General features: G+C 51.8%; 4 protein-coding genes across 4 annotated transcripts; 3 read left to right on the top strand and 1 right to left on the bottom strand.

Annotated features, from left to right (window-relative positions):
- Positions 1-56: 56 nt before the first annotated feature.
- On the top strand, positions 57-1,155 carry RHO25_006106 (uncharacterized protein; the record flags this gene model as incomplete). The annotated part of the gene is made up of 3 exons (XM_023596960.2): positions 57-171; positions 226-1,019; positions 1,072-1,155. 3 exons carry the CDS (start codon positions 57-59, stop codon positions 1,153-1,155), a joined length of 993 nt encoding a protein of 330 aa, XP_023452636.1.
- A 3,067-nt stretch (positions 1,156-4,222) lies between these two features.
- On the bottom strand, positions 4,223-6,648 carry RHO25_006105 (uncharacterized protein; the record flags this gene model as incomplete). Its single annotated transcript, XM_023596959.1, has 11 exons — positions 4,223-4,337; positions 4,398-4,554; positions 4,605-4,689; positions 4,742-5,074; positions 5,126-5,260; positions 5,316-5,459; positions 5,509-5,645; positions 5,695-5,891; positions 5,951-6,136; positions 6,188-6,317; positions 6,375-6,648. 11 exons carry the CDS (start codon positions 6,646-6,648, stop codon positions 4,223-4,225), a joined length of 1,893 nt encoding a protein of 630 aa, XP_023452635.1.
- A 1,373-nt stretch (positions 6,649-8,021) lies between these two features.
- On the top strand, positions 8,022-10,118 carry RHO25_006104 (uncharacterized protein; the record flags this gene model as incomplete). Its single annotated transcript, XM_023596958.2, has 8 exons — positions 8,022-8,104; positions 8,154-8,173; positions 8,225-8,269; positions 8,321-8,402; positions 8,453-8,492; positions 8,546-9,178; positions 9,228-9,602; positions 9,651-10,118. 8 exons carry the CDS (start codon positions 8,022-8,024, stop codon positions 10,116-10,118), a joined length of 1,746 nt encoding a protein of 581 aa, XP_023452634.2.
- Positions 10,119-10,967: 849 nt separating this feature from the next.
- Positions 10,968-12,777, top strand: RHO25_006103 (uncharacterized protein; the record flags this gene model as incomplete). Its single annotated transcript, XM_023596957.1, has 3 exons — positions 10,968-11,341; positions 11,397-11,630; positions 11,688-12,777. 3 exons carry the CDS (start codon positions 10,968-10,970, stop codon positions 12,775-12,777), a joined length of 1,698 nt encoding a protein of 565 aa, XP_023452633.1.
- Between the last annotated feature and the right edge of the window lie 34 nt (positions 12,778-12,811).

The following is a 12,811-nucleotide window of genomic DNA, read 5'->3' as shown; positions in this document are numbered from 1 at the left end:
AAAGTGGGTAGGCAACAGTGAACAGCCTCGAGCCTTCGCTGGCTCTCCAAGTCAGCATGGCGCGGGTGTACGCAGATGTCAACCAGCAGATGCCGCGCGCATACTGGGACTATGACAGCGTCAACATCAGCTGGGGAGTACTTGAAAATTACGAGGTGGTTCGCAAGATAGGTAAGATATGGGCACGCGCGCATTCATGACAGACACAGCTGACGGCGAGGAAAGGGCGTGGCAAATACAGCGAGGTGTTTGAAGGCGTCAACGTGGTTAACTACCAGAAATGCGTCATCAAAGTGCTCAAGCCGGTCAAGAAGAAGAAGATCAAGCGTGAGATCAAAATCTTGCAAAACCTTTCTGGTGGGCCAAACATCGTCGCGCTGCTGGACGTTGTCAGAGACAGCCAGTCAAAAACTCCCAGTCTGATCTTCGAGCACGTTAACAACACCGATTTCCGCACGTTGTATCCCAAATTCCAGGATTATGATGTTCGGTACTACATCTACGAGCTGCTCAAAGCGCTGGACTTCTGCCACAGCAAAGGCATCATGCACCGGGACGTCAAGCCTCACAACGTTATGATCGATCATGAGAACAGGAAGTTACGGTTGATTGACTGGGGTCTGGCCGAGTTCTATCACGCTGGGACAGAATACAACGTGCGCGTCGCAAGCAGGTATTTCAAGGGACCGGAACTCCTCGTCGATTTCCAAGAGTACGACTACAGTCTAGACATGTGGTCACTCGGCGCCATGTTTGCGAGCATGATCTTCAGAAAGGAGCCTTTCTTTCACGGCAACAGCAATAGCGATCAACTGGTCAAGATCGCTAAGGTTCTGGGAACCGAAGATCTGTTTGATTACCTTGACAAGTACGACATCGAGCTCGACGCGCAATACGACGACATTCTTGGTCGGTTCCCAAAGAAGAGCTGGCAGGCTTTTGTCAATTCAGAGAACCAGCGCTTTATCAGCAACGACGCGATTGATTTCCTCGATAAGCTACTGCGTTACGATCACCAGGTATGTGTTTGCGTCTGTAGCGATCACACTAAAACGTACTGACCTTTCCCAGGAACGTCTCACCGCCAAAGAAGCGCAAGCCCATCCATACTTCGCACCTGTTCGGCAAGCGGAGCAAGAGAACAACGCTCACTAATATGATACCAGTGAGACTCGAATCACGATTGAGACTAGATACCACTTTGCTTATGAAAGGGTCAGATCTTCTTCTGACTGATCAACTTGTGCCGCTTAAGATTATCTTATTGCCGCAGCAGACGGTGCACTGTGGAATCCGCTGACACCGTTTTGGTCTTCACTAGGACATCCTTCATGGTGCACAAGCATTGTGATACACAGCTTGCTATGCGAATTCAATGCTAATCTTACAGAACGATCCGACTCGGATACATGCGGCGCATGCCATTGTCGAAAACAGCCTCGCCCAATCTTTCTGTCAATCGAACATGCCGCACGAAAAGCTTTACGACCTTCTCTTAGACGACTTAGCGACCCGGGTCTCCTTTGCTGGCGTCACGCTCTTCTGATCGCAACTCTTTCCAAGAGCAAGAAACCTCTCATACGGATGTGGGGTCTCGATGTATCGGTTGATGCTGTATGAGTTTGGTTGTGCGGTCTGACACATCGTTGCATTTTGAGGCACTTGGGCGGCACCAGACTTGAAATCGCAGGTCTGGCCACGCGGAGGACTTCCATGCGACGCAACAGTGCTGCTCGGACCATCGGCCTGACTTGATGGACTCAGCCTGGATCATGAGCAACATTTGGTCTGCTTCCCTTACCTTTGACGCGTGGCGTCTCCGCAGCGCTTCTGAATCTCAGCTAATGGCAAACTCATTCGAATGATTGCGCTCGAACCGGCGTTGGAAGACAACGTTACTCGTGTGACTCAGTGCTGCTGCTTGGACTTCGTTGTGTCTGTTTGGATGAAAAGCCCCGCTCGCAAATGGCTCTTGAAGACTCTTATACGCGTCGTAAACTGGTTATCTCGCAGCTCGCATTCAAGACAGCCGCCTTGGTCATCACTGTGCAACTGCAAACGGACTTCGAGTTGTGACGAGGACATCTCGCACTGCAGGAGTATGTCGAGCGACCATCGTGAGTTGAACGCAGGCTCGGAGTAGTTCGCTGAAGACCGCACACAAAGCTCCCACGAGAGATACATACTTCACACAGCAAATCTTACCGACTACCACCCTGGCCCAGGTCCCGAAAACATCGACATGCATTGGCGCTGGATACGCAACCTGAACGAGGCTCGCGTGTCAACACAAATCTCGCTAGGGCAGATTTGATAATGCTACTGTTGTACTGGTTTTGACTGGAGGATTGCCATGCACGTGGTCTCCTTCGCTAGATCTGACACTGCAGTGCTGTAGGGCTCAACCCTGTCGCCCTGGAAGGCGGCCATTCTTCGAGCAGTGCTCGAATCTGATGACCGGTGACGCGCCAAAGCAGAGATCATGCTCTCAGCCGTGTGGTACCCATGGCGGGCATAGCATCCGCAGATTCATCTGCGAGATTGATCGGCGACAGCACCTCGCCAAGCGGGCGGCTGCCATAGTCTATTGCTTTGCATCTAATCTATCTACCGACGTCTATCAAGCTTGGGATCCTCGACACACTTTCTGGCTTCCAGCTGGTGCCGAGGAGGGAATTAGCTTGGCTACATTCTGAGATGCCGGGCCAACTGCACTTCTCCATGATACAGTCGAGACTGGATGGCAAGTATGCGGCCTGCCGCATCTCCTGCGAGTCCAGGGCTGAGTGCGTTCATGTAGCATGCCTCGTGCTACCACATGCAATGGTCGCGCTAACTGAACGACACCGGAGGGGCTCTCGGGACGCTGCAGCTTCATCTGCATGGTGAACATGTGTGCAGTTTGCCACTCGCCTGTGAATCATCCATGATGTCTGTATCGACTCGAAGTAGTGAGATGCACCATCATGTCGCTCACTGCTGCGCTCGCGCCATCTGCAGGTGGGAGGCAAACAGTATCAGCCAGCAATCGGCTGTCAATTCCTTTCTGAAGGGTAACACAGCATATGCCAGCACTTCGTAGCACTGCATGATGGACAGTATCATCTATACTGGCCGCGATTGTCCGAGCCAGCTGCGGCAACAAGCGGTACATTCTTCGTGGAGGGGTCAGAGACTCGCGCGGTTTGGGTAAATGAACTATGGCTTGGCGCTCAAATGCGCGATATTGGAGATGTCTTCACCGGAAGTTGTCGAGCAGCACGTGATGGGAACGCCCTCTGTGATAATTAGTCGACGCCCTATCGGCGTGACTTCACTCAAGGCATCGAATCAGTGTAGCATGTCATCTTGTGCTAGGACAACGCGACGATACATCTCTACGTGGCTAAGGTTACAACGCCATGGAGTATCTGATCAAGACGATCAACTGCGAGCCGCCTGTCTGGCGGTCGACTACCCTTGGGGGCGCAAATCGCGTGAGCGTTGTAGACAAGATTGCCAGCCGTCAAGGCCAACGGCGCTGTACATTACTGATCACACTGTATGTTTGATGAACACTTTGCTCAAGCTCGCCGTGGCCTGCGGTTGACGATACCACATTACACGGGGACCCAGGAACAGGCAGTAGCCGGGATGGCCGACCGCAACTCATCATCGACTCGGGACTACGCCCACTGCAACTTAAAACCACCCCAAGTAACACGAGCACGATGCTGAGGCCGGCGGAGCGGCAAACTGTTCCAGACCATGGTCCGCCGACTTCGGATTGTCATATGCTGCACCATCTAACGCCAGCGTGCGCTGTTCACGAACTCCATTTCACCGCTATACCGCGAACCTGGTGAGACTTCTGGCGGGGAGCGCGGCAATCGGCTCGATACCACGTCTGCAACCAACAATGCGACGTTACGGGAGCCATGCCGCTGGGAATTCGAACACTTCCGACACTTCCAAGTGGTTGTAACATGTTTTACAACGTACCGGAATCCCTCCGGCACGTTTTGATGGTACGGGCGCGGCTGCCCTGGACTATACCCATCAGGCGTCAGAAATACGACATTGTGTACAGTTCTGAAGGAGGGCTAGGAAATAGCAAGAAGAAGGTTTTCAATTTCTTTGCTTGTCATTCCTAGCATTGTGCTCGACCTTCTTCAAAGCTTTCCTGAAACCATACGCCGACCTCATCATTCTGTTCGGTGCCTCATGTCTCCATACGATCGTCTTAGTCAAAGATTCCACAACGAGGCGGAATAGGGAAGTCAACATGCGGAAGCTCTCGCTGCTCCTTTGGCAACTCCGGCCACGGCGCATCGTCGCCCTCTAGCAAAGCGACTTGCCTGTCGAAAGGAATCAGCATTTCAGTAGTCAACTTTCTGTAATTGAAGTGAACGACTTACATTCCCTGAATGAAGTAGCGAACCTTGTACACCGTGAACATCGTCGCAGCAGGTCTGTTGATCTTCCACCTCAATGCGAGCCAACCTCCGGCAGGAAGTTCGTGCATGTAGCCATACGTTGGGTTCTCGAGATTGAAAGACTTCTTCGTGTCCCAATCTTGAGACCTTCTGCGACGCTCTCGTAGGGGTATTTGCCTTGACCGCTACCGATTTTGAAGGTTGGGTTGTTGTGTTTGTAGAACGGCAGGTCGACTGGAAGGTCATTCTCGAGAATTATGTCGACGACAGAGCCCTAGAAGAGCGTTAGAAAATGAGAATGAATGAGCATTGAATGTCAAGCTTACGAGTGGAAGATTCCGGATGATGGGTTCCGGCTCGGATGACTGCTCCTTTACATGGAGAGCGACAGGTTCCATGAACTCGCGGAAAAGCTGCCAAGGAGCGCCATTCAGGGAGCAATTGGTTACGAAAGGATTGACTGGATCTGGTGCGCCCGTTGCTTTGAGGCGGAGAGTCAGATCGGCCTTTTGATCAGGCTTATTTGGTGTGAATGGTGCAAGCTTGTCAACCTCTTGAAGCACGAAGCCTTTCTTGACTGTGCCGTCGAGATTGACAGGACCATTTTCTAGCTTTGGTTGAGGCATTGGTTCACCAATAGTCTGGCCCATACGCCTATGCTGCAGCAGGCGTTAGCATCTACCGCAGTTCGTCTTTGTGCCTATGCTTACTGGATATCGCAAGTAAGCAAATCCTTGGATAGACTGCATCTTGCTGTAGCTGTAGAAGCGAACAGCATAGTCTTGTGCAGGCTGGTCGAGCCGGATCATAACGTGGATTGTGTCCGCATCTATGAGATGCAATACCTGGATGACTGTGAGCAGATTGACTCGCATGATATCACACTAGGCCTCGCCTTACATCAACTTCTTGTGGCTGCACAAAGCCGCCATCGTTCGCGACAATCCACATTTTGTGGTTGTCAATCGAGATCCTCCAGACATGTTCGAATCCTGTATTTGTGAACTGGAGGAGGATCCAGCGGCGGTTATCAGTATGTATGATCTACTAACGTCAGAGAAGGTACTGGCATGCAGGGAGTAGTGTGGAGTACCTCGTAGTCTCCATTGGATGGTTTGCACTCGCCATAGCCGACTGCACCCGAAGCCTGTGGGACGCAGCCGTAGGTATCTAGAGGCTTGCCATCCAATTTGTCAAGCTGTGGTGGCTTGCAGTGAACACGACCCTTCCCTGGTCTGTGTCAGCGCCATCTGAACAGCATCAAAGGAAGGAGACTTACCATTGATCAAGACAGATTGGAAGCAGTAGGGATCGTGGCCCTCTGCTTGAAGTTGAGCGATCAAGCCAGCTGCTTGTCGATGCTGATAATTGTAGACAGTCACAGGGTGAGGGCGCACCTCGGCCTCGAGCATGTCTTGAACATCTTGCTTGTCATCCGAGATGACAGAGTATGGCCGTTCGCGATTGGGACTCGGGCTGCGCAGTTGTTAGTTGATGGATCTGGAGAATAGCGAGAATGCTCCTATCGTACTCACCGAATCCACATTGTGCCATAATTTCCTTCGACAGATGGAACCGAGACGTGATCAAGACAGCGCTTGAGGCCCCATTGGCCTGTCGTGTTAAACACTGCCGTACGATTCGCTCTAGGCAGAAGAGGGTATGTAGTGACGCCGGCACTGCCATCGTTCCAGGTCTCACTTCCAGAGTCCAGCCCAAGCCTATCTGTGATTAGTTTTCAGTTATGCTATGGGAGAGGCCTGACCTCGTACCAGTGAATAGCCCATGGTAGCTGAAGTTCATTGAACATATGGATCTTGACGATATCGCCCTCTTGAGCATGGATGGTCTCAAACGGGGTCTCCGAGTTGCCAACAAACATTGGTCGCCACCAGCCTCCATCTGTGCAAGTTTTACTTAGATTGAATCGCCTTCACATCAAAGGATGAGCACACTCACCAGGATTGCGCCATGCTTGAGAGAGCGTGAGAGTATAGTCAACCACTCCCGGCTCTCTCACTTCGGTGATAGGAGTCGATGGTAGTCCGCAATCTTTGTGTTGCCCATGCCATTTTGGCAGAATATCACGATGGCTGCCTACCCATCTCGTCCCCAAGTCGAGTAGAACCAAGCCGCAAGCCAGGCCTAGGAGCAGGTTGGGTCCTCTATTTTGCTTCTTCTTTGGGCTATCTTCCTGGGCAATGAAGGGAACGGCTTCGATCTTGTCGTCCATGTTGTTTCGAGTGCACGGAGTTCCTGCTGTGTGCTGCTCAATATGTCTCTACTTCAGCTGGACGGTCTTGAGGTGCAGATTCTAGTACTTCGGATATCAGATACAAGAATGTGGGTGAACAACTGAGCACAGGTGCTTCCATTTTCGTGCCTGGAGCTCTGATAGACGAGTAATGCACCTCGTATGCACTGCGTGGCCTATCACATGCTCTCGATCGGTCTACGTTCGTTTCAGCTTCGGTCTATGGCGACATAAAGTCATTGTGCCATGGCAAAGCAGGCATTCTGAGTCTACGGCATGTTTTGCCGGATTATGCGAACTTGCAGCGTACAGCTCTGACGCCGGGATGCGAGAAGGAGTACGAAACGCGTAGAACTAAGTCATGGAGCGTGCATATTGCTCGGTCGATGAGACCGCCGCGAAGCACATACTTGCCCATCACAGATCTGATCTTCGTAGTTGTACACGACGAGCTTTCGGGGGATGAGGATGCCAATTGGATTAAGGAGATGAACTTGGGAAACTGCGAAGGGAAAGGAGGAGAAGAGTGAAAACGCGTCCACAACTTGTTTGGGTCCGAAACCGAGCCACCTTCTTCTTCGACTTTCCCAGACTTACAACACTCCGAGACAGAGACACAAACACAATTCACGTCGTCTCTTCAGCGAGCCAACAGCCTCTCACACCGCCAGAGCGGCAAGGAGTACGACGCTCTGGAGCTGGGATCATGAGAAGGTTTCCTGAAGATCGCGGAGTGCATCGCGCATGTTTCGTTCTCCATTCTGGCATCCTCACGAGCTTGCCCTATCGCGTCTGTGGTGTCGAAGGGTCGGCCGTGACTCCGACAGCGTCCTGCTTTGATACTCCTGAAGGCAGTGTAGGTTCAGCAGGTACGACCACCCGCTTGGGTCATTGATCGACCTCGTATAATCTGGACGGCAACGAACTCAGCTCGAGGACCCTGCGATGGAGCTCGTGCTCCTCACACTTCGACGACTTGCAGACGACTGACCGAGCTCGCAGTGGTCCGTGATGGTCGTATGCTCTTGCCACTGCAGTCTTGTGCAGTCAACGAGTCATCAAACGGGTGGTGCGCACAGTATGCTGCCGTGGGCTTGACTTTGGAACGAATACATCCCTGCCAGCCTCACGAATGCTGATTCCACAAGCTCTGTAGCACGAGTCGTGCTCCGATGCACTCGTACTCTTCGACCTGTTATGTTCCAGCTCGGCAGTGGCACGGTAGGTGGGCGGTTATCGGAGCCGCTGCCAAACAACTTCAATCAGCTTTTGTTACATCTCTGCTCCTCCAGCTCGAGTAGACAGCTCGCGAACTTCCAACACCAGATATTCGAAGCACATTGTCACATACCATGAAGTCTCTGTTCATCTGGTCGTCACTGAGCGCCATCGGTGGTGTCAGCGCAAGGCTGCGGGAGTATAATCTGACACTAGAGTATGTGTATTGCAGCTCAAGATTTCTTGAATTCCGCTGACCACATAAGGCAATCATGGCTCAATATCGGTATACATCTTTTCACTTGTGCCTCGAAAAGACGGCGCTGATTTCTTATAGCGGGATTTGGAAGGGCGGCCATGACAATCAACAAGCAGACTCCAGGTGAGGCACGCTCTTGAATCTCGCCTGACATTTACTTATGGCAGTGAGCAGGTCCTGTGCTCGAAGTCGAGGAAGGAGATACTCTCCGCGTCAACGTGGTGAATACGGCGCTTGTTGAAGCTACACTGCACTGGTTGGATCTTCTCATCCGTATCGTTGGCATCACCGGCTAATATCGCTCAGGCACGGCATCTTTCAACACGACTCAATGTGGCAAGATGGAGTTTGTCAAGTCGGATCTGCTGCTCCTATGCTATCTCACTGACCACTTTGCAGGTCCCAGGTGTTACGCAATGGCCTTTGGAACCCCGTAGCGCCTACACGTACGAGATGAAGGTCACCAACCAGACTGGGATTTACTGGTACCACGGACATTTCGGTGCTGTGTTGATCGATGGACAACGAGGACCTATCTGGGTCAAGCCATCAGCATCACGACCCAGGCCATATTCAATGATCTCCTCCAACACCGAGGAAGTCAAGGCTATGATGCAAGCCGAGGATCGTGCCCATCATGTCATGCTCGCTGATTGGTATCACGACGATATAGAAGTTCAAGCGATCCAATATCGCGAAACTGGCATTGAGCCATCTTGCGCAGCGGCAATCATATTCAACGACAAAGGAAGGGTTACATGCTTGCCTCGCGACGTTCTGGACGATTACAGCCCGCACTCAAACAGCCAGGGGTGTCTGCCGCCACTCATCGGCGGAGATCGCATTAATCACCGAGAATGCGAGCAAACGCATGCAAACATGGAGGTCTTCGAAGCCAAAGATGGTCAGAAGTACATGCTCATGAACTTCATCCATGGCGGAAGCTACCACATGCTTCGCATCTCTGTTGATGAGCACAATATGTACATTGTGGCGCTTGATGGTGACTTCGTGCAGCCAGTCAAGGTTCAGGTAAAAATGCGCTCAACTACTGACTGCAATGGATGCTGACAATACTCAGGCAGCCACTCTCAACATGGCCGAGCGGATCAGTGTAATGGTGAAACTCGATCAGAAGCCAGGCACTTATGCAGTGCGAGCTTCATCGCTATCCGATGATCAGATTATTCAGGGTGTTGGCATCTTGCGATACGCAGGAGTTGAAGAAGACAGAGTTGGGGGCGTAATGACTGTCCCTGACAGCAAGCCTCACATCGATTTGCGAGGCAAGATGCTTCACGATGGCAAGACTGTGAACGAGATGCGCGATCTGGCGCCCTTCCCTCCCAGATCGCCTCCACAGAAGGCTGACCACACCTTCCGCTTCGCGGTCAATCAGACTGCCCCGACTTCGTGGGTGATCGCCAGCGAGCCACATCAAGGCTTTCGACAGCAGGTGAGCATCGCGCATATTCATTCTATCAGGCCTCTCTGACAAGCATAGATGCCTCCCATTATGTGGAACAATGACTCAATGGGACCGACCTCATTCAAAGGAATGAAAAATGGTTCTGTCGTGGACATCATTTTCGAGAACTACGCACACGGCATGCATCCATTCCACAAGCACAACCACAAGGTCTTCGTCATCGGACAAGGTCAGGGATTCTTTAAATGGATAGATGTCGACGAAGCTGTCAAAGAATCTCCCGAAAGCATCAACTTGGTCAACGCACCTCTTCGAGACGGCTTTATGCTCGAAAGCGAGCACGGTGCCTGGACGGTTGTGAGATATCAGATCACTTTCCCGGCACTGAGCATGCTGCATTGCCACAAGATTGCACATTTCATGGGCGGACAGCAGATCATCTTGGCGGAGGGTGTTGAGGCGTTAGAGCCACCTCCAGCTTATGTCAAGGGTTTGACTCATGCCTCCTTCAAGCCGCCATTCAGATATGGACCGCTTGATTAGTCGGAGCGATCTAGAGATAAGACCAGGGGAGAAAGATGGCTACAGTCACTCGGAGATGCGTTTGTCATTGGGATCGCGATTTTCGCGTTTCAGATAGTGACTTCTGAGATCACGAAAGTCGTTTAGTCACTCTCTATGAGCCATTGAACATTCTTGTCACAGCTCGGTTGTGTACCAGTGTGCCAGTGGTCAGTTGCTCAGACGATACTCATCGATGACTCGTAACACATTGCTGCTTTGCTCCACAACGCCCCGACATCTTGGATGCTCTCCCGGCCCCGTCACATGCAACCTCTGAACTCCACTCGTGGCCCATTCTTTATGGTGTAGGCATCACCCTAAGCTCCGCAGTCTGCAGTGCTGAAACAGATACGAGTCAGAAACGCCACATCGAAGTCTCTTTTGACTTCATGGTATCAGCTACCATGCTTGTTCCGACAAGTACGCAGATTTGTGACCAGGTGGCTTTTACCATGCATTTGGCAGATGAGTAGCTGCTCTTCTCCCCAACTGCATGTTAGTTACGAACGAGCCGGTTCATCCTAAGACCTTTGTCAGGACGGAAGTCGATCTTGAATCACAGACGACACTGCGTGCCGTCGTAGCTCAAAGCAGGGACGCGAGAAGGAGAACCCGTGGCCGGAACATGATCTCGATGACGATGCTCTATCCGACAAACCATACCGGCGGGCCTACCCTAGGGTCTCGAAAGTGCTTCATCGTGCGTCTCGTCCCGAGGAGATGATGCTATAGAGAAACGTCCAGCCTTGTCTTCATTTATCCAAATACCAGTAGCCATTGTATTCCATTCCACCATCATCCATTCCCAACATAACCTGGAGAATCACAATGGACCAACCAATCGACACCAAACCACCTCTCCGCCCAACCACACCTTCTTCATCCGCTGCTACAAGCGATCCCGCTCAAGAAGAAAAGCACCTTTCAGGAACACACAAGGAGCTCGGCCACAAGTCCTCCACTCTCAGGTCTCAGCCCTCTCACAATTCTCTACGATCCAATGTCCCAGTACGGGACGTCCATGGCTGGAAATGGGTTCTCGTCGTCATTTCTCTCTGCTCGGCCACCTTCCTTTGGGGCTTAGACGGAACGATCACCGCGGATATCCAAGCTACGTTCGTACGAGAATTTCAATCGATCGATAAATTGGCATACTGTTCCGTTGCGTTCTTCTTGGGGGCTGCAGCGGTGGTTTTGACATGGTCAGTGAAACTATACTGTCAACATGCTGAATGCTGACATGAATGTAATTCATAGGGGACAAGTTCTGGGACAGTTCAACTGCAAATGGGTGTTTATCCTTTGCGTAGTCGTGTTCGAAATCGGTAATGTGCTCTGTGGTGCAGCGCCAAATATCGATGTTTTGATTGCTGGACGTGCTATCACTGGCGTCGGAGGCAGTGGCATGTATGTTGGAGTGTTGACGCTGCTGTCGATGAGCACGACTGAGAAGGAGCGCGCTCTATACATGGCGTTCCCTGCACTTACCTGGTGAGTGGCTGCAACTCTGCTCATCGTGTAGAGACTCGATATTGACGATCTGGTTAGGGGTACTGGAACGGTTCTTGGTCCTATCATTGGCGGTGCCTTTGCAGAGTCTTCGGCAACCTGGCGATGGGGATTCTACGTCAACATCTGTGTTGCAGGACTCTTCGCGCCAGTGTATTTCTTTCTTGTCCCGTCAAAGGATCCGCAGCCAAATGCTTATTGGAAGACACGGCTGTACAACATCGATTTCGTTGGTACGACGCTGCTTGTTGGGAGCACCACTTCTCTGGTACTGGCGATTTGCTTTGGTGGTCTGACATTCCCATGGACTTCTGGATCCATGATCGCTTTATGGGTCGTGGCTGGTGCGCTGCTGCTCATCTTCGCTGTGCAGCAAGGAACTGGCTTTGCAGCTCGCCAAGTGGTGTTCCCGGTCCAGATGATGAAGGATCTTCGAGTGGTGATCATCTTCATCAATGAGTGTTGCTCCTCTACGGCGTGCTTCCTGCCAATATATTTCATCCCGCTGTATTTCCAGTACATTCAGAACGAGACCGCCCTGGAAGCTGGTGTTCGTCTGCTGCCGCTAGTCTTTTTAATGGTCGGAACAGTATTGCTCTGCGGCGCCGTGGTGACAGCAACTGGAAAATGGATCCCCTGGTTCTTCTATGGAGGTGTGCTGGTTGTCGTTGGTGGAGCACTCCTCTATACTGTGGACGAAACCACCTCTACCGCCAGACTTTACGGGTATACCGTTATCCTTGGCTCAGGCGCTGGAGCGTACGTGCAGATGCCATTCAACGCGTGCCAAATGCTCGTCGATCCGAGCTTGATTCCTGCTGCAACAGGTCTCATCACCTGGGGCCAGCTAGCAGCGCCTGCTATCACCCTCAGTATTGCCAATGCCATTTTCTTGAACCAAGCCAAGGATGCATTGACTGCCATACTGCCTGCAGACGCGCCAGTATTGGAGATCGTGTCTGGAGCCAGCAAGCAGTATCTCATCGACCTGGACGAGGCGACTCGACAAGCAGCCATTCACGCGATTGTGAGGGCTTTGGCTCAGAACTATGTTCTGGTCTTCGTGGGAGGCGCTCTGACATTGATTTTGAGCGTAGTCCTTTGCATCAAGATGCAGCGATTCTTTTGAGCAGAAACGTTTGCTTAGGACTCCAGGTGCAACG

Source organism: Cercospora beticola, chromosome 4 (assembly GCF_033473495.1).
Source record: "Cercospora beticola chromosome 4, complete sequence".
Classification (NCBI taxonomy): domain Eukaryota; kingdom Fungi; phylum Ascomycota; class Dothideomycetes; order Mycosphaerellales; family Mycosphaerellaceae; genus Cercospora; species Cercospora beticola.
This window is presented reverse-complemented; position numbering and strand designations above follow the sequence as displayed.